Source organism: Leucopleurus acutus (genome assembly GCF_964270905.1).
Source record: "Leucopleurus acutus genome assembly, chromosome: 6".
Classification (NCBI taxonomy): domain Eukaryota; kingdom Metazoa; phylum Chordata; class Mammalia; order Artiodactyla; family Delphinidae; genus Leucopleurus; species Leucopleurus acutus.
In genome coordinates this window covers 80482280-80504714 of record NC_139149.1, presented here as the reverse complement: position 1 = coordinate 80504714, position 22435 = coordinate 80482280, and the positions used below count along the sequence as shown (strand labels likewise).

The 22435-nt window shown below is 37.5% G+C and overlaps 1 protein-coding gene across 1 annotated transcript in view; it reads right to left on the bottom strand.

Moving 5' to 3' along the window:
• CCDC150 (coiled-coil domain containing 150) overlaps nt 1–16050 on the bottom strand; it is a gene marked incomplete at both ends in the record, with an annotated part of 85455 nt that extends 69405 nt beyond the window's left edge. Inside the window, 10 exon segments of the mRNA XM_082841910.1 lie at nt 718–810; nt 2297–2340; nt 5120–5216; nt 5218–5250; nt 6579–6695; nt 12137–12205; nt 14031–14209; nt 14331–14369; nt 14372–14549; nt 15892–16050. Coding sequence (XP_082698036.1) covers nt 718–810; nt 2297–2340; nt 5120–5216; nt 5218–5250; nt 6579–6695; nt 12137–12205; nt 14031–14209; nt 14331–14369; nt 14372–14549; nt 15892–16050 — 1008 coding nt within the window.
• Between the last annotated feature and the right edge of the window lie 6385 nt (nt 16051–22435).

Genomic DNA, 22435 nt, shown 5'->3' with positions numbered 1-22435 from the left:
CTGTAGTATGGATTCAGTAAATGTAAACCATCATTTATAGTAAGAGTAGTAGTAACTGTTATTATTTTATGAAAGATCACATTTTGTATTTTCTTTATCATAAAGAGAGCATAACAACACTATGATCCTAACATTGAAATAATCAAATTGTACTAACAAAAAATTCTTTTAAACGATCGATACTATTTCTTTGGGCCCTATGAGAAATAACTCGGTTGCTTGCATATGTGGTGACTCCTCTCCATGTACATGCATATACAGAAAACATCAGCTGAATTTGGGAACCACTATCCCACATAAAATGATTACACATAACTCCAAAATCAGCAAGTATTTATTAGGTTCCTACTGTGCTTTGCCATAGAAGATACAAAGAAAGTATAAGATAGCCCTTGGCATTGAACTGCTTAGAGTTTCATAGGGGAAAATAAAAGGCATACATTTAGTGAGTAAATTAGAAAGCAAACAAAGCAAAGTTTAAACTAGTGCATGTTTTAGCAGTATATCTCAAATACCTATGTATCACAGGAATTTAGAGGGTGAAATGGGAAATGTAGTTAATTTGATGATGTTTCACAAATGAAGTAAATCTTATGGAAATAAAAATTTTGGATGATGGCAATGGTATGAATTCATGTAACCAGAATTAATCTTGGTTCTTGGTTCTTTAACTGAACAAAATTAACATCTAAACACTAGAGAAATGGGAAGATTTACCTGTGCTTTTTCTGATGCTTCATGAAGGGATATTATTTCAGACCTCAAATATGCATTTTCTTCATGTTCCTTGTTGAAAGACATCTGTATATTCTACAGGAAAAAAAATAAAAAAGAATTTCTCTTTTTCTACATGTAAAAGCTATTACATGTATCTCTATCAAAATACCTGTTCTGTATTGTGGCTAGTACCAGTTCAAGTTCTAATATACATAGATAAGTGTCTTATAAAGGATTTTTTAAAATCTTGATATATCCAACTCCCAAACTTCTCTTAATTTATAAATTATTTATCAAAACTATTTATTAAAAATATTCTCATACTGGGACTCCAATTAGAAAGAATTTGCCTAAAAACAAACCTTGATATTTACCTAGTATCCTTATGTTAAAAAAATTCTACTCTCTAAGATGAAATATTTTTAGTTTATGTTACATACACATTTCTTCCTATTAGCAGTATGAGCTTATTATTTCAAAGAAACACATGCAAGGATCTTTTAAAATTATAAGTAGCGGAAGAGATTTTCATCAAAGAATACCTGAGGGTGGAGCAGAAGAAAGCACCTTTGTTCTGTGAAAAAAAAATGTTCTCTTTGAGATGAGGGAAAGGCGATAGGGATGTGAGTTGTGGGCTGGGTTTTACCTAATAGGTACTTAGTCAAATGGGGAAGAATAAAGTCTAAGTCCTCTCCCTTCAGAGACAGAACCACTTTTCTAGCTTTCCAGAAGAAGCATCTCAAGAAAAGTTAACATCATATAACATCTACACCATGAGATTGATTTAGAAATGTCTTGATATAAAAGTAGTAACATTTATTCTATTTTTTATTTTTTATTGTGGTAAAATACACATAACAAAATTTATCATTTTAACCATTTTTAAGTCTTTTTAATGAAATGTCTTTTTTATTGAAGTATAGTTGATTTACAGTATTGCGTTAGCTTCAGGTGTACAGCACAGCAATTCAGTTATATATAATATTAATATTATATATTATATACAAATATACATTATATTATTATATAATTACATATAATAATATGTATTCTTTTTCAGATTCTTTACCCCTGTAGGGGAAAGGGGCGGGGAAGGATAAATTAGGAGGTTGGGATTAACATATACACACTACTATATATAAAACAGATAACCAGCAAGGGCCTACTGTATAGCACTATACTCATTTTAACTATTTCTAAGAGTAAGTTCACTTAAAACTATTTAAGTGTTAAATTCAGTGGTAGTAAGTACATACATTCATGTTGTTGATAAACCATCACCAAAAATAGTTACTATTTCTTACATTTCATAAAAAATCTTCACAACAATTCATTTGCAATAGGTGTAAAATGCAAATAAGTCTCATTAGTTTTGCCAATTCACCTTTTTTCAAACTATAATAATCTGCATGAAATACTTCCTAATACCCAGCTGACAACAGTTCTGGATATACACTCATTTACAGTGAAACTTTTTTTAATAAAGATTTTAGGAGAATCAGAAGGACTGTAAACCAACACGAGTGAGGAAATACTATTTAGTCAAGGATGAAAGAAAACCTCTGTACTCAAAACCTCCCTTATTTTCTTCAACCAACTTGGAAATGAGGTCATCTCTAGAAACTAAAAACAAAAAAAGTCCACATAACTATGATGATAACTTACAACTACATTGAAATCACATGGTATTTTCCCTGAGAAACTTTGATTTAAAAAAAATTTGTTTTAGTCTGTATTTTGCAGAAATAAGGAGAACGCAAGTATTTCTATCATATTTTTATAGACTGGAAACTAAATCCTGAAATTATCAAGAAACTAGTCCACAGTCACGTACAATGGTAAATGAGGTCACATTTTACTCAATGCACAGATGATGACGAGTCTGAGGGATTTCAAGACAGAGAGGCACACAGTCAAAAAGATCAAAAAGCCTTTTGTTAGATTACTCTGACCAAGGCTCAATAAAGACAGGGAGATCAGTTTAGTAGCTGTTGCAGTAACCCAAGTGTAAAACAATGAGAGCTGGCTCTGAGGTAATGATGCAGAAGGAAAAGACTTGTGAAAAGCAAGCAGGGAGAATTGTCAGGACTTGGTGACTGGCCGGTGGGGTAAAGGCAATAGAGGAGTCAAGGAAAATATCTAGTGTACAGACCTGGACAGTGGGGGTGGTTGGTGGATTCTAACAGGGAATTCAGGGCAAGGAGCAGGTTTGGAGGATATAAGAAGTAAAAATGACTGCAACACTTAAGCTTTCATCATGTGTTTTGAGGTATCTGCAAAGCATCTAAATATAGATGATTAGTTGGCAGTAAAATACCATCTGGAGCTCAGGAGGATGATTTGGTGTGGGAAAAAAAAAGATCTGAAACCACTCAGAGTACGTATATACAGTGAAAATAAAACCAAAGGCAGAAATAGGAGAACAGTTTGGCACTGTATACTAGTAGCCAAGAGATATAAACTTTTCTGAGGTTAATGTTTGGCTTCATAGAAAATTCATAAAGATCTATTAGTTTTGTTTCACTTAAAAATTCTAAAGCCAGAAATTATAAAACACATAAAAACCCATTTTATTTATGATATACTCAGAAAAACTGTACTTCTTAAAAATGAGTCCAAGACTCATTTTAAATAAATTCTAATTTAACATATATGAAGGATCAAAAAGATAAACTACATGATCTATTTTGAAAATTCCACTAATCAAAGAAAGACTAAAAGGGGAATGTTTATCCTACTTCGGAGAACAGTTTAATCATTTTAATTAATGTGTGTGTAATACACACACATATACACACATATATATATAATGTTTATTGCTAATAAATAAAATAAACAATTATTAATAAATAAGTACACTTTAAAATTCATTGAAGCAAATAGCTAAAGGCATTCCTTTGATTAATCTAGTTAGAATAACTAGTTGTACCTTAAAGTAATAAAATTGCATGCATGTAAAGCATCTATTATTCAATATGAAGCATATAGCTGGTATTCAGACAGGCTTCCTTTTTAAATGTTAATTTGAATTACTGTTATTCTAATCTCAGTGTTTTTAATGGTCTTCCATATATTCTTATAAAATTCCAAAATAAAGCATTAATCCATTAAGAAAGTCATATTTTAAAAAATCACTTAATCAGAAGGACAACTAATATAATAGAAAGAGCTGTGTTTTAGTCCCAGCTATTCTGTTTACTGTGAGTCCTTCACTATAGATCTTTTTATCCTTTTGTAGAATGGCGTATATTTTCTTATCTTTCTCACAAGTTTGCTGTAAGGCTCAAATGGGATAATGTGGTAGTACAATAAAATGTAACGTATTTTTGTAGGCATGCCGTCACAGGAAGGCAGAAAATTATTTAGGGGCATTATCAGTGGGAACTTCACAGAATAATTCATTACTCAACAACTATATGGAAAAAGAATACTTTCTGCTAAAAGCAATAAGTAAAAGCATTGAATGGATTACCCTTTATGTTTTTTTTTCTTTAATTTTCATTTCCCTTTTGGTATTCCCTGTCCTCATTACAGCCACAGAGCAGGGAAGCCACAGTGGCAAGAACATTGGGTTTGGAGTTAGAAGATCTAGGTTGAGGCCTCACCTCACCATTTATTCATTTTGTAACTTTAGGAATTACAGATCGTTTTGTGTATTACATGAGATAATGTACGTGAAAGCCCTGTGTAAATCATGAAGTGTTATTCATGCGTAAAGCACTGCACTGGAACTCTGTGTGATCTCTATAGTGAGATCTACCTGAAAACTGCTGTTACAATTATATATTAACAAACAGTAGTCTGATAAGGGCTGTTGGGCTGGAAGAAGCATGTCTCTGAGCGACCTGGGATCAAGTCTAGACACTTCCATTTCCTAGCTCTGTCACCTTTTAGGACTCTTTTTTTTAAAAACAGATGTTTTTTTCCTCCTCAAACGAGTAGTTAATCTAACCTCTCTTTATGGTACCTTACAACTAGCCATTTCTACAAATACAAGTTGACCACAATAGGTTGATAACCTGAAGAATGGAGAGTCTGACATGATAAATCATTAGAATCAGTAGGAGAGCAAGGATTAATGACCTCATTTCCTTATTAGCATTCTATTATCCAATATTCAATCCAGATTTATAGAAGCCAAATGTTCCCAAGTCCACAGTTAAATAAACCTGAAAAAAATCCACATAAGTTTACAATTAAGAGGGTCAAATTCTATTTTATTACCAACATTCTCTGTCTTTCTCAGTGCCACAGATAAAAAGGAAATCAGCAACTTTTTACATTCAGGTCTGTGGGAAATACCAGTAACACTGGCCACTTCGAGAATTTGGAATCTTAAGAGTTTTCACATGAAATCTCAAAAAACTAACAAAAGTGTAATTTCTAGCATCTGTTTTCATACCTAGATCAGACTTGAGCTGTGAGGTAGCGGTCTCCAACTCCCCTTTCTGTTGTCGCTCCTGTGCCAGTAGTTCTTGGTTGGTCTGAATAGAAATGCGTTAGGGCAACGCAGTTTTGCTGCAAAATTTGCACCTGAAATCGTATAAGAAAAACTCCTTTTCTGTAAGGTAAAGATTTCTACTAAGCTAACTTATAGCACAGGCGTAAGGCAGATTTTTCTGATCTTAATGTTCCTGGAGGAAGAAGTGGTGTTTATGTGTTACAGTTAAAGATCTCAACAGAGTGCAGTGTCTTACAGTAGTGCTGTCCAGAAGAACTTTCCGTGCACTCTTCAACAGTGTCTTACAGCAGTGTCTTACAGCAGTGCTGTCCAGGAGAACTTTCTATGCACTCTTCAATAGCACTCAAAATGTGGCCAGAGTGAGTGAGGAATTGAATCTTTAATTTTTTTTAATTTTAACAAATAAAATTAATTTTTATTTAAATAGCCACATATGGCTAGTGCCTACTATATTCGCACTCTAAAGTGTAGTAATAAAGGATCATTTGCAAATTCTTTAAGTAGAATCCTCTTTATAATTCCATTGTGAAGGACAGCACTCATTAAAATAATAAAAATTATGTAATCTAATAATAGGTATTATGATTTGAAACTACTAATTGCCTTGGTACTTTGAATTTAAAATATTCTAAATTACATATAGATATTTCAAATAACAACTTTGATGAAAGCAAAAATATTATGCTAAAATAAATAATGAGCCTTGAAAACAGCAATGTAAACACATTCCTGATTATTTGACTTATTCCTTGCTTCAAATGTCAGCTCAGTTTAATCTTTCTTTTCTATGCACATCATATACAATACATATAATATGAGACTAGGTCAGTGCCTTCTAAAATCAATTCTTATAACAGAGATTATATGGTGTAGAGGGAAGGATTCCCTCCCAGGAACTAAGAGTTCACTTCTGTAAAGCCTGAGACAAAATAACCTCTCTGTCCTTAGCTCCCTCATTCATAAATTAAAAGCGCTGGACTAAATGGTGTCTGAGTCCTTTCTTATTTTGCACTAAAATTTTTAAAATTGTAGTAAGAATGTTAATAGAGGAATACTAAAGAAAAGAATATAGGGCTTCCCTGGTGGCGCAGTGGTTGAGTCCGCCTGCCGATGCAGGGGACACAGGTTCGTGCCCCGGTCCGGGAAGATCCCACATACCGCGGAGCGGCTGGGCCCGTGAGCCGCGGCCGCTGAGCCTGTGCATCCGGAGCCTGTGCTCCGCAATGGGAGAGGCCACAGCAGTGAGAGGCCCGCGAACCACAAAAAAAAAAAAAAAAAGAGAGAAGAATTTAATAAATCTAGAGGAAATAAGCAAAACTACAAGTTTGTAGGTAAAACATTAGCTTTTCCCTTTTGGTTTCACTTTCCCAACATAAACAAGGAGAGAAAATCTCTCTACCTGTTTCCGTTCCACCTCCACTGTTGATCCCATTTCTTGTATTTTGAGTAGCATGGCTGATCCAGGTTTCTCAACAGATGCCCTCAGGTGCTTCTCTTGAGACAGTTGTCTCCTTAGCTATAGAACAACACTGCAGTTAGGCAAGACCAAGGGAACTTCATAGCAGTTTAACAAAGATAAAAGTCACCATGAAAAGTTTACCAGACATGCCAACTCACCCCCATTCTTCGTTCATTTATGACTACTCAGAAACATGCTTTTGTTTCTCCCTAACGGATAACCTTCTAGGAAATGCAGAGTCAAATTTGTTACCCTCATCTTCCTACTGTGTAAGTCTGTTTTCCAAACTGCGGGTCAAGACGCATTAGTAAGTTGCAAGAAGCACTTGAAAAAGGCGGGGGAGAAAAGAATAGAAAGAAAATATCAGAGCACATAGCAAGTAGTAAGGAAGGGTAAGTACTGCTTCATGAAATGTTTGTGTATATGCATGTATGTATGGTGTTGCAGTGTAAAATATGTCTTACAATGTATTGCTGTCAAGTTTGAAAAACACTAATATGTCTTAGTATTTTCTGTATTTCTCTATTTTCTAATTTTATTTTTTAATTCTTTATTTTCCTGTATTTTGATTTCTTCACCTATATATATATATATATATATATATATATAAAATTTATTTATCCCATAGTATTATAAACATTCCTCTGAAAGCTGTTTCAATTATGTATTGGATTTTTTTTTCATGTATTGGAACTTAAAGATCAAAACAAATAATGAGGTAGTTGTTAAGCAGCAGACGAAAACAACACTCAAGAATTTGGGTACACTGACCTTATTTCTATCAATAAATGACTATAAAATGAGTCAGATAAAGATAAAAAGAAGGTTAAGAGTCTCTTTTATCATGAAGTAAAGAAATCCTTTCTAATTTAAATGGGAACTGAAAAATGCTGTTCCTTTTATGAAGTGACGTTAAATTGAAAGAATTTCTTTTTTAATTTATTTACTTATTTATTTATTTTTGGCTGCGTTGGGTCTTCGTTTCTGCGTGTGGGCTTTTTCTAGTTGCGGTGAGTGGGGGCTATTCTTCATTGCAGTGCACGGGTTTCTTGTTGTGGTGGCTTCTCTTGTTGTGGAGCACGGGCTCTAGGTGAGCGGGCTTCAGTTGTTGTAGCGCACGGGCTTAGTTGCTCCACAGCATGTGGGATCTTCCCGGACCAGGGCTTGAACCCATGTCCCCTGCATTGGCAGGTGGATTCTTAACCACTGCACCCCGAGGGAAGTTCCAGAAATTCTATTTTTAAACCCCAGTAAACATGATGTAAGAGTACACTTTATAACTCTTCTCTACATTGTACATATGTACTTTATGTGTTTTCTTGAAGGATGATATATTTAACAATTTCAGAAGTTTTTAAAAAGTGAAATGAGATGAAAAATATGTTGACATGAAATAGTTACAAGATAGCCCGTTTTGGAAATGTCCTATGATTTTCTTAACCATACACCTAACACTGAACATTTGGATATTTCCAGTGTTTTGCTATTCTAAATACTGTTCTGCTGAACATGCTTGTGAATAAATCTTTCATTGAAGTTCTGATTATTTCCTTGGGATAAATCCTACAAAAGGAATCACTAGGTTAAAGGTATAAACATTTTTTAGACTTTTGATACATTTTGTAATTCTCCTTCCAATTTTACCTTATCAGTAGTATTTGAATAAATATCATCAGCACTACAGATTATCACTTTCTTAAATCTTTGCTAATAAATGAAAACAACCCCTTAATATTTTTTTCATTTCTTTGGTTCCTAGTGAGATTAAACATTTTCTAATATGGTTATTAGTTCTTTATATATTTTCTGAACTGTTCTTATCCTTTGCCCTCTGTTTTTTTTTAGTCAATTTAAGTTCTTTAAAAGGGAAGATTATTAACTGTCTAGTTTTGTTATGTTTCATTAGTTTTGTTTTATACATGTATAAGATTTTAATTTTTATATGGTCAAACTTATCGAGCTTTTTATAATCTTGTTCCTTCTTTTCAAGATTAGAAATTCCTTCCTTATCCAATAATCAGTTAAATATTAATATTAGAATCTTATTTAAGAATGAGCTATAGTTTTTGCTTTGGGCTATATTTTTCAGGTTTTATTTTAGTATCAGATTATAATCACTTTATAATTTAGAGTAGCATAATATACTTTTCTAAACTCTACATCGAATTATATAGTATAATTTGCTCAAGATATAATTTAAGTGCCTTATAAAGGGAATCTTTATTTGATAATTATACTACTAAGATATTCATCCCTAAAGCATTATGAAGGGCTATCAGTTAATCTATTTCATGTTCATCAGAACCAGATTTTATATATATATATATATTTATCTCTTAGAAAGATATATACTGCATTTACTTTATCTCTGTATAGTCCTTTATTATGGGCTGAATTGCATCCCTCTGAAATCCATATGTTGAAGGCCTAAACCCCAGTATCTCAAAATATGACTGTGTTTGGAGATAGGGCCTTTAAAGAGTTGTTTAAGTTATGAGGCCACTGGGGTGGGCCCTAATCCAACATGACTGTTGTCCTTATAAGAAGAAATCTGTACACAAAGAGACACCAGGGATGTGTACACAGAGAAAAGACCATGTGAGGACACAGAAAAAAGACAGCCATCTGCAAACCAAGGAGAAAGAACTCAGGAAAAAACCAAACCTGCTGATGATATCTTGATCTTGAACTTTTCACCTCCAGAATGGTGAGACATAAATTTCTGTTGTTTAAGCCACCAGTCTGTGCTACTTTGTTATGGCAGCCCCAGCAGACTAACACATCCTTCCTGCTTCACATACCCTCAAAATGTCCCTATTTGACTAGCACAGTCCTTCTTCAGGTCCTTGACAAGTTCAATAAAAATTCAATATTTTACTACAGCACCAAGAATTAAGACTTCCCCAATAAAAAAATAATGTTAAGTGGCAATCCAAAGGATAGTCTTTTCAACAAATGGTGCTGGAACAACTAGACATACACATACACAAACTCACCCAAAGAATCTAGATACAGACCTCACACCTTTCACAAAAAATAATTCAAAACCTAAATGTAAAATGCAAAGCTATAAAACTTCTGAAACATAACATAGAAAAATCTAGGTGACCTTGGGTTTGGCAATGATATTTTATTAATAGATATAATACCAAAAGTACAATCCATGAAAAAATGGATAAGTTGTACTTCATTAAAATTAAAAGCGTCTGGGGCTTCCCTGGTGGCGCAGTGGTTGAAAGTCCACCTGCCAAGGCAGGGGACACGGGTTCATGCCCCAGTCCGGGAAGATTCCACATGCCGCGGAGCGGCTGGGCCCATGAGCCATGGCTGCTGAGCCTGCGCGTCCGGAGCCTGTGCTCTGCAACGGGAGAGGCCACAGCAGTGAGAGGCCCGCGTACCGCAAAAAAAAAAAAAAAGAAGAATTAAAAGCGTCTGCTCTGCAAAAGACACTGTTAAGAGAATGAAAAGATAAGCTACAGATTGGGAGAAAATATTTGTAAAACACAAACTGGATAAAGGATTGTTATCCAAAATATAAAAAGAACTCTAAAAACTCAACAATAAGAAAAAAAACCCAGCTGCAAAGTGGGCAAATGATCTAAGATACCTCACCAAAGAAGATAGACAGATGGCAAATAAGCATATGAAAAGATGTTCAATATCAACTCGGTAGAAAACTGCAAATGAAAACAAGATACTATACACACGCCTATAAAATTGGCAAAAATTCGAAACACTGACAACACAAAATGCTGGTGAGGATGTGGAACAACAGGAACTCTCATTCACTGCTGGTGGGAACACAACATGGCATAGCCACTGCAATAGGTTGGCAATTTCTTAGAAAGCTAAACATAAGCTTATCATAAGTATGAATCATACTCCTAGGTATTTATCCAAAGGAGTTGAAAACTTATGTCCATACAAAAAACTGCATATGAATGTTTACAGCAGCTTTATTCATAACTGCCAAACTTGGAAGCAACTAAGATGTCCTTCAGTAGGTGAATGGATAAACTGCAGTACATCCAGACAATGGATTATTGTTCATTGATAAAAAGAAATGAGCTATCAAACCATGAAAAGACATGGAGGATTAAATGCATATGCTAAGCGAAAGAAGCCAGTCCAAAAAGGCTACATGCTGTATGATTCCAACTAGAGAGACAGTGAAAAGATCAGTGGTTGCCAGGGGCTTGGGGAAAGACAGGGGTGGGGGAGGGAGGCGCGGGGTGATGTGTATGTAGAGCACAGGGCATTTTTAGGGCAGTGAAACTATTCTGTATACTGTGATGACCAAAAAGTAAAACTTAATCTAAACTGTGAATTTAGTAATCATGTATCAAAACTGGTTCATCACAGACTAATACAGAATGTGAATAATGGAGGAAGCTCTGGGGGTGGGGAGAAAGGATATATAGGAACTCTGTTTCTGTGCAATTTTTTTTTTTTTTTTTTTTGCGGTATGCGGGCCTCTCACTGTTGTGGCCTCTCCCGCTGCGGAGCACAGGCTCCGGACGCGCAGGCTCAGCGGCCATGGCCCATGGGCCCAGCCGCTCCGCGGCATGCGGGATCCTCCCGAACCAGGGCACGAACCCGTGTCCCCCGCGTCGGCAGGCGGACTCTCAACCACTGCGCCACCAGGGAAGCCCTCTGTGCAATTTTTATAAAAACTTAAAACTGCTCTAAAAAGAATCTATTAAAATAGCCAAAATATTTTTTTAAAGCATGAAACAATATACTCCAACTAACAATGAACAATCAAGCTTTTATCAGTAACTATTGGCAAATAAAATACTCTACATGAGAGAATGTCCCAGATAGCTACACTCACCACCCTAAACACACTGAAATTCATAATTTTTAAAATAGTATATCTATTTCTGTTTTGTATAACAGGATATTTTAAATATAACTTGATCCTTTTGATTTGGACTAATGTCAACTATTATTCTGTCAGGGAATATTGAGGTTTTTAGGCCACTGTCAAGGTGTATTGAATTGGTAATTCTTCTGACTCTTCCACTGTTTTCAGCTGCAAATTTTTAGTACAACAACTTTTAGCAGCCACCTACTCCATAATTCCAATCTGTTATCTACTTAAATTTAGACTGAAATGAAAGTTTTAAGGTAAAATTAGATGAGCAGACTTATTAAAAGCTTTTTATTTTAAACACAACTTTAGTGTAAAAGGTCTTTGTATGTCCACTTAACTCTAGTATATGGGCAACTGCATGAGTTTCATGGTAACTGTTTCCCTCCCGGCTCAGAGAGCATTTATTTTTTATTTCTGGTTTTGTGGCAGTATTGAGGTGAAAGGAAGTCTTAATGTCACATATGGACAGGTATAACTTCATGTGGCATATTTTTAAAATCTTCCTAATAAACAGCCACATATTTTCTTCTTCAATGGTTTCTTTTCATTCTATCCACTTCCTTGACTTCCCCCTCTGCAATTCCAATGTTCCCTTCACCTTCCAGCTTCCTTTTTATCTTACCTCCTGAATTTTAAGGTTCATTTTACATTTTGTGGTCTTCAGTTCCTCTTCAATAATGGCTGCATTCTTCTAAAATAGAAGGAGAAAAGGTTCTAAATAATCTGAAATGATAGGAAGAAACTGTCTATGGTATATCACAGTTCAAATCTAGACTTTTTGGGGGCAACCTATAAATGCTATTCTGAATACAGTTATAAACACTTCTTATTATAAGTCTAAAGTAATTATTACAATGAGATATTTAAAGTTATTTTATTACTTTGATTCATGACTTCTATCATTTTCCCTTTCAGATAATTAAAAATTGATTAGTCACATGTACCTCCTATGTAAAATTCAATAATCAGAGGAAAACCTAGTAATTGCTAGACGTTTTTCTTACAGGGTATATTCCTATTTTTTTAAGTACTCCATTTTTTCTAGCCTCAAATATTACCTATGCTTAGGAGTTGAGGATGAAAAACACAGCTTTCACTATTCATTCTCTTTTATATTATTATTAATGGCACTACAATCTAAGATGTAAAAACTCAAAGCTGTCTTTGCCTTATTCTCTACCTTCAGCCCCTATCCAATACCACATTCTAACATGTCTTTCCTCTCAAAATGCCACAACCGTAGTTCAGACCTAATAAAGTCTATGTCTCAAATAAGGCAATGGATTCCTAATTGGTTTTCCTATCTCCAATCTCTTCTCCTATAATTGATACTCTACACTACTGCTAGATTAGTTTTCTTGTTTCATTATGTCACTTTCTTATCAAAAATTTAATCACTCCCCATAGGATCAAGCCCAACTACTTGATTATTCTTGATTTTGAGATCCTCTATGACGTTATCCCTAGCCAATTTCCAACTTATTTTACACAAACAAATCCTCACTCCTGTCCAGCTAGTTTATGCATTTCCTCCTAACTGCACCCAAGGGAAAGATCTAGGTTCAAATCTGAGTTACAGGAAGAAAACAGGCAAGTGTGATGTCGGAGAGGTGACTTCTGAGCCACAGTACACTTATCATTAAAATAGAGACAATAGGGCTTCCCTGGTGGCGCAGTGGTTGAGAGTCTGCCTGCCGATGCAGGGGACACGGGTTTGTGCCCCGGTCCAGGAAGATCCCACATGCCGCAGAGCGGCTGGGCCCGTGAGCTATGGCCGCTGAGCCTGCGCGTCCGGAGCCTGTGCTCTGCAACGGGAGAGGCCACAACAGTGAGAGGCCCGTGTACTGCAAAAAAAAAAAAAAAAAAGAGAGACAACAATATCCTACATCTTGAGATTTTGCAGAGATTAAACAAAACATGTTTTAAACAAAATAACATCTGTTACACTGCCTGGCCTGTGAAGGGAAAACAAAATCATTAGTTTTTTTCCCTAGTCTTATTTTTTGCTGCCTCTGTGTGTGGTCTTTTAAATGTCCTCACCTCACTGCTTTGCCTTCTAAAGGTTCATCTCAAGTCCCGTCTCTTCCTTGAAGCCTAGCCTAATCTATTCTACACAGGACATGCACACCTTCCCAAACCCACCTGAATATAGAACACTTAGTTGGCAATATTTGCTTATTGTCCTATACAGTCCTTTAATATTTCTTATACCCTTATTTTCTCTCTTTAGTTTCTCCTGCTATGCCTTGTTCTCCCAGATAGCATATAAGCTCTTGAAGAGCACAGACTCCCTCATATCTCTGGATCCGCACAGTCACATGTAGAGGGTAGGAATCTATAAATACTCAATTACTGACAGCACACAATGTTATAGGCTATCGATGTAGATAAATTACAGATGTCAAGAATCCTCACACCAACATCACCTATTTTTAAAAGTCAGTTTTATGGGTCTGTTGCCTCCTCCAGCTAACACTTTAACAGTGAGTTTGTATTCCAGAACTCTGGACTCAAACCTTTGTCTCTGAGGCAAGCTGCAGAGTCACAGTCAACCTTTGCACCTCATCTTGTGCCTTGTCTTCTTTCTCTTTTACATCTCTTAGTTGCTGGCGCAAATTCATCACTTCCAGTTGCAATAGCTTCAGATCCCTGGAATGCTCCTCCTGTACTGTATTCAGTTTTTCCTTCAGAAAATCTATCAGACAGGACAGGAGGGTCATCAAGCAGATTAAAGAAGGTCAGGAAAGGAAAAGAATCATGAACTCATCAAGCACCCACATAGGACCGAATTTCTGATGATTCTCTTCTCTCTATACCTGTTTTCTGTGGGTTCAAATCTTTTTCAGTTTGCAGACGAAGATGTTCATCTTCAAGGACTGGATGAGGCTTTCCAGACGGCACATTCGATTTACCAGAAACTCACAGTTCTTCCATAAAATATCTGTTTTTCCTGAACAAATTATTTCATTCTGGATAGGGCTAATGATGTTCTGGCTCATAGGTTCCTCTAAACATTTTGGAGTTTGCAAGTGGCCTCTGGACAAAGATCCCAATATAACAATATTATAGGGTAATCCCAACCATCAAATCAATGTAACATTTCTACTGAGTATAAAAACTAAATTCTTTAGTTAACCAGTATCTGATAGCCTCTGCAAATTTAAACATAGAGAGCACTATTAGGTAAAGAGGATGAGACCAATGTGGGATGGGTAAAGACCACTGATTTTTTTTTTTTTTTGCGGTACGCGGGCCTCTCACTGTTTTGGTCTCTCCCGTTGCGGAGCACAGGCTCCAGACGTGCAGGCTCAACGGCCATGGCTCACGGGCCCAGCCGTTCCGCGGCATGTGGGATCTTCCCGGACTGGGGCACGAACCCACGTCCCCTGCATCGGCAGGTGGACTCTCAACCACTGTGCCACCAGGGAAGCCCAAGACCACTGATTTTTTAATGGTTATTTTAATTGGAATTTTTTGTAAACTTATTTTGTATGTAAAAGCAAGTGATATATAAAACATGTTAAATGCTAATTCTATAATGGTAAACTAAGAATTAAAGTTAGCGTGGAGGCAGTATTTCACATCCTTTTTAGAAAAGTTTTAAACAAGGTGATAATAAACATTCCCATTTTGTTCTAACATACTCAACAATGGTACAAATTTAATCTTTGCTGAAGAGTTATTTATTCTATGTGTGCTATACCAACTATAATAATTTTAGGTCTTCATAAGAGACATTCAGGAAATACATACGTAATTTTAAAGAAAATCACACCAGTAAATTCAGCATTGGCCACTTAAGCACCCAGATTCCTCAAGGCCTTTGACAATCTAACTTTTAATGGCAATAACTTCTCCAGGAGCACAAAGGAAAAACACAGTTCTTCTTTTGAGTACTTCATTCTAAACTATGAATTTTTTGTAAGACTTATAACCTCTCTTTTAATTTACAATAAATCTGAAGAAAGAAAATACAGACCATATTAATGCATGAATCAAGTTGTAGATGTTCACCTTAACTAATATCAAAGTCTATTCTTATTTTTAAAAAAGGACCAAATTTTTTTTTCTAATTATATAAAAAATTACATTTGTTTTTAATCAAGTATTGAGGGAGAATAGGATATCGAAGTTTGTGCACCTAATTAACACACTTTAAAAATCTGTTTAGAATAGTGGTAGTAGCTCCATTACAGCAGGACAACTCTTTATCTTGCAAATATTTTCTAATTAATATTCTAATGTTATTTCTCAATTCTTTTCTAAGTACCTATTTCACCTGCCAAACCACCCACACTGTGACTCCTTATGAGTAACCAGTGAGGCAAAATTCTTCAACCTACAAAGATATTGTGACACAATTTTTTAATTTGTTACCTTTTTTTCACCAAAGTCCAACATTATTAGGTCATTCCTCAGAGAACTGGTCTGTTCCTCAACTATTCTCATCCTTTGCTGAAGTACTGTGAATGTTTCAGAAGCTGTAGCATTGATGCGGGCTGGACAGAGGACTGGTCTGGACATTGTAGTTTCCATATGCACCTGAGATTAAAGTCACAATATTAGTGTAGTTGGTTCTATTATTGTTCAAAATAGCCACTGCCCCTTCCTGTGGAGGATTATACATCCCTGTCCTGTTGAGCTTGGAAACGGCATGTGTCCTGCTTTGGTCAATTAAATGTGGGTAGAAGCTTTAAGAGCCAACTTGTCATTCATCATCTCTTTTCCCTTCTCCATGCGATGAGCAACATCCCAGATAGGGCCTGCTCCATGTGCCAAGATCCCAGAGTAAAGATTACATGAGCAGAGCCATGGCCCATCCATGACATACAGTGTGAGTGAGCAAGAAACTAATGTTGTTACAAGCCGCAGATGGTTAGGTAGTTTGTTACTGCAGCACAATCTAGTCTATCCTGTCTGCTACTATTAGACATACACTAGGACCTATGACTTGGCTGAAGGAGTTATTACCTCTTTTCATTGCCAGGCATTTTCATTTTAACACATTCCCATCCAACCTTTCTGAAAACAAAACAAAACAACACTCTACAGTACTTGGATCCCCGAGCAGTTGTCATAAAATAGATTTACCAACTACCTTGAAGCAGTGACTTTTAAAAATAACTTGCAAACATAACTTCATAGCAAAGACTCTTTTACACCTACTGACATCAAATTTCCAGACTCCTCCCGCAAGACCACATGAGAGTAAATGGGAGTAGTGAGACTACTCTTTCAGGTATTAGTGACAGAAGCAGAATCAGCTTATAAGCAGTCCCAACATTTAAACGAATCATGTGCCCAAAGTTCAATGACAAGATCATTGGTGGAAACTTTAAGGACATTTTCCTGCAACGCTATCCTGTACAAACATTTCTATACTAATCAAACCATAAACCTTAAGCATCACTAGCAATAGTGTATCTGTGGGAATGTGTTCACAAAGGCCCCACCTGGGATATTCATAATACACCTTCCTCTCCCACTTGCTGTGTGATTAGATACCTCCCTGAGGTATCCCAGGCAATGGAAGTGGGGACTCCCTCAGGTTCAAATCACTGAAGGTGGCCCCCAGGACCCAGGGAAGGAATTAAAGAAGTCTTAAAACTGGTGGCAGGATTTAAGGGGGCACCAGCGTAAAGGCTGAGCTTCTTGACAATGTAACACTGTTAGAGCCACTGAGGACAGCTCTTTAACCATCTTCTATTTTCCCCCCACAGGTCCCAGAATATGGCCTGTTTCTCTCTTTTTACTTAAAACAAAACAAAACAAACCCCAAACAAACAAACAAATACTTTACTGAGGAATAGTTGACAAATATAATTGTATACATTTAAAGTGTAACATGATGATTTTATATACATATACCTTGCAGAATGGTTACCAAGATCAAAATAATTAACACATCCACATAATTAACAACCTCACACAGTTAACATAAGTAACTATTTTTCTTTGTGGTAAGAATACTTAAAGATCTACTCTCAGCAACTTTAAAGTATACAATACCATATTATTAACTATAGTCACCATGTTATACATTTGATCCTCAGAATGTCTTATTTGAAAAGGCAACCTACAGAATGGGAGAAAATATTTGCAAACCATATATCTGATAAAGGATTAATATCCAAAATATATAAAGAACTCATACAACTCAGTAGCAAAGGAAGAAATAATCTAATTAAAAAATGGGCAGGGCTTCCCTGGTGGCGCAGTGGTTGAGAGTCCGCCTGCTGATTCAGGGGACATGGGTTCGTGCCCCAGTCCGGGAAGATCCCACATGCCGCGGAGCAGCTGGGCCCGTGAGCCATGGCCGCTGAGCCTGCGCGTCCAGAGCCTGTGCTCCGCAACGGGAGAGGCCACAACAGTGAGAGGCCCGCGTACCACAAAAAAAAAAAAAAAAAAAAAAAAAAAATGGGCAGAGGACCTGAATAGACATTTTTCTAAAGAAAATATACAGGTGGCCAACAGGTACACGAAAAGATGCTCAACATCACAAATCATCAGGGAAATGCAAATCAAAATCACAAGATAGCAGCTCACACTTGTTAGAATGGCTAGTTTAAAAAAGACAAGAGATAACAAACGTTGGCAAGGATGCGGAGAAAAGGGAACCTTATGTACTGTTGGTGGGAATGTAAACTGGTACAGCCATAATGGAAAACAGTAAGGAGGTTCCTCAAAAAATTAAAACTTGAACTACCATATGATCCAGCAACCCCACTCCTGGGTATATATCTGAAGGAACTAAAATCAGTATCTTGAGATATCCACATATCCATGTTCACTGCACCATTATTCACAACAGCCAAGAGATGGAAACAACCTAAACGTCCTTCAGTGGATGAACAGATAAAGATGTGAGATAGATATATATATATATATATATATATATGGAATGTTATTCAGCCACATGAGAGGAAATTCTGCCATTTGCAGGATGAACCTGGAGGGCATTATGCTAAGTGAAATAAGCTGGACAGAGAAAAAATAGTGTGTGGTATCACTTATATATGGACACTAAAAACCAAACAAACAAAAAAATCTGATTTCACAGAAACAGAGAATAGAATGGTGGTTGCCAGGGGCTGGAAGATAGGGGAAACGGAATGATGTAGGTCAAAGGGTACAAATTTTCTTTTTATTCTTATTTTATGCTCCTGACCAAGATTTCTCTCCTTTGTGCTCCTCTATAAAACAGAATGCACTTCTGACACACATAACCTTTTTGAATTCTTTAGATTTTCTGTTAACAATCAGCTTAAGGACAGGGGGTAAAGAAGTTCTCTTCTATTAACTGCTTTTCATGCTTTCAATTCATTCTTGAAGGGAATGACAAAAGTAGACACAGATATTAATAGAGTCTCTGGATACACAAAGATATGAAGTAAGGTTCACCTACATTTCTGAAATAAGCCAGGTTTGGAGTTTCCTGCTCAGGTTACCACATGGGCCAGGACAGTGTCCCTCAGGTAAAAGAAAGAAGAACCTCAAAGACAAACCTTAGGGCCTGTTCTACTGCCATGAAACCAGGGCTAGGGTTGGGGGAACCACCAATAGTGTGGGGTGGGAAGAAAATAGAGAGGTAACAGTGAAGAAACACCAGATGGGTTTACCCTCCACTCCATTTTCTGTCACCTGCTGTCTGGCTACTGCCAACATAGAAATAAACCAGGCCTGGGGTTGGGAGAAAAAGTACGGAAAGGGTGTTTAATGGGTTTTGTGACAGGCAGTTGGCTCCTTTGTCCTCCCGCCAAAAGAAGTTGAAAAGTTCATGTCTTCACCCTCCCTTACAGCTGGCACATCCATGTGACATATCCTGGCCAGTGAGACTTTAGGCAGAAGTTTGCAAGAAGCTTCTGGGAAGACTTTTTTTTTTCCTGATAAAAAGAACAGAAATGATGGCACCTGTCCTTTCCTTCCCCTGTATGATGCCCGGAGCTCTGAGCGCTCTCTTTAAGTCAGCCATGCAGTACCTCACTGTTAAATGTAAACAAAGAGTCTGGGATCACCAGCATCTGAGAAACAAGGAAAAGGCCAGAGAAGCTCAGATTAACCTGACTTACTAGTAACCTCCAAACTTTGCTTATGTGAGAAATATAAACTTTTGTTTAGTCACGCTTTCCTGTTGCTTGCAACAAAAGCAGTCCTGGAATACATCGTAGTCCCAGATAATAGTTGGTAGAGAGAAGGGAAGAAGGAGGAGGTAAAGAAAATGACAAGCGGTGCTGGAGGTGGGAGGGGAGGGCATTTCTGTGGCAACTTGTTAGGCCCAGGGAGCTGGTTATAATATAAAGGACTGTCTAAATAATTTATGTCACAAGTCAGATACATAATACTAACACAAATATAAAAGTTCATTTTTGGTGGGCAAGTTCAGTCAGGTATTGGGCATCTTTCCTGTTTTAAATTTAACATTTCCAAAACAACTCTTGATCTTTCCCCCTGAAACTTGTTCTTCCTAGTAGGCTTTCATTGTCTCAGTTAATGGCAACACCGTGCTTCCAGTGCATCCTTTCTCATCTAATCTATCAACCAAACCTATCTTTAAAATATGTCTGGACTCTGACCACTTCTTACTGTTCCGTTGCTAGCACTCTGGTGCTAGCCAGCGGCATCTCCCCTGGGTTATCGCAGTAGCTTTACAACTGGTCTTCCTACTTTGCTGTCGTCTTTCTACCATCTCTGCCTGGCTACCATCTAGGCAGACTGATCCAGTTAAAAGTTAAGGTAGATCACAACACTTCTGCACTCTAAACCTTCCAATAGCTCTGAAAGTAAAGGCAGACCTTTACAATAGCCTTTAAGGCTCTAAGTAACCTGTCCTGTTATTACTCTCTGACCTTATCTCCCACTATTCTCTCCTTCACTTTGTGCTTCCCAGTCAAACTGACCTCCTTACTGTTTGTGGACCCATCAGGCCTTCTGAGGTCTTTGCACTCTCGGTTCACTCTTTCTGGACCTTTCTGTCCCATCCAGATGTCCCTCCTGTACCTCCTTCACAGGTCTTTGCTTAAATATCATCTCAGTGAGGTTTCCTTTGACTGCTCTGTTTAAAATGGAAGCCTGCACCACAGCCTCCCTCCCATCCTCTTTCCTACTTTTTCTCCATTGTACTTATCACCAGTGAACAAACTATATATTTTACTTATTTCCTCAACTGGAATATAAGCTCCAGGAGGGCAGGGAGTTTGTCTCTTTCGATCATTGCTGCATTCCCTTGTGTCAAAACAGTTTCTGGCTCATGGTAGGCGTTCAGGAAATGTTTATTGGACATATGAGTAAATGAAGAAAATATTACTGACCAAATTATTTTCCAGTGGTTGTGGTAAGCAACACTGAGTTCCTGGCCTGTTACTTTGGAACCAACAGCATATAGTTGTAGCTATTGCCAGATATAAGAATGGAGCCTGTGTCTACAGAAGCAAGTGTTGCCTTTTCAAAGCCACCTGGCTTTTACTAGTATATTACTTATGACATTTGTCTTATTCATGCCATGCTTTCAGTGAGGTAACCTGAGCTCTCTGGAAATACTTTCCCTAAACATAGAGACAGCACTGTATTAATTTGATAATGATATATTTATGAAAGTAATTGTGAATTAACTTTTTTAAAAATAAAAGCTTAGGGCTTCCCTGGTGGCGCAGTGGTTGAGAGTCCGCCTGCCAATGCAGGGGACACAGGTTTGTGCCCCGGTCTGGGAGGATCCCACATGCCGCGGAGCGGCTGGGCCCGTGAGCCATGGCCGCTGAGCCTGCGCGTCTGGAGCCTGTGCTCCGCAACCGGAGAGGCCACAACAGTGAGAGGCCCGCGTACTGCAAAAAAAAAAAAAAAAAAAAGCTTATATCTTAGTATTTTTATTATCGTTGCTATCAAGCATCAGGGCTTAGGTTCAAGGCTGCATTCAATGATATTTACTCCTTTTCAAAAACAGCAAAGCACAGATATGTTCAAGCTATAGTCTCTTTGCTGGAATATTAGCAATTAGAGCTAAGTTCTCTTCTTGTAAGAAGAGTTATGGCTTCTATCCCCATAAGTTACAGATAGAGTTGAAAGTCTGTAACTTTTTTTTTTTTTTTTTTTTTTTGGCGATACGCAGGCCTCTCACTGTTGTGGCCTCTCTGGTTGTGGCGCACAGGCTCCAGACGCGCAGGCCCAGCGGCCATGGCTCACGAGCCCAGCCGCTCCGCAGCACTTGGGATCTTCCCGGACCGGGGCACGAACCCGTGTTCCCTGCATCGGCAGGCGGACTCTCAACCACTGCGCCACCAGGGAAGCCCTGTAACTTCTTAATAACATATAGAGTTGTAAGTCTACTGAGCATGGAAGTCATAGAGTTACGGCCACTGGCCTCCAGGTGGCCTGCGGATTGTGTGTGGAGGCATGGTGTTTCTGTTACCCTTGCTTGGACATGCCGGATAAGGGAGGAGAGGCAGGAGTATGAGCAACTGCAGCGAAAATGAGAATCTCTCCTGACTCTAAACCTCAACTCAACGGATTCACTGGATCCCAAGTTCTTACTTTACTCTTCCTTTAACAGGCTCGCAGGTACTCAGGGACTTCCTGGTGGATATTAAGGCTGTCCTCCTCTTGCTACTGGGTCACCATTGTTTCCATTTTTGTTTCTGAGGGCTCTCCTTACCTTGACATTGTTTTTCTCCTCACGTGGAGAGGGGGTAGGGAAGAATTTTCAACTAACCCTGAGACCTGTTTGTAATAAATCCTCAAAGGGTAGATTGTCTTGTTTAGTTTTTGAATCCACTTCTTTGATGACCTGAACCTCAGTGATTGACTAAGAGGATATTTCAAAGACAACACCATGTATTTCACTCAAAAGCTTTATCCTCTGCCCACCGTCAGTCAGTGTCCCAGGCACCTCGATTTCTCCCTCCTTAGGATGAATTTTCTATAAACCTCC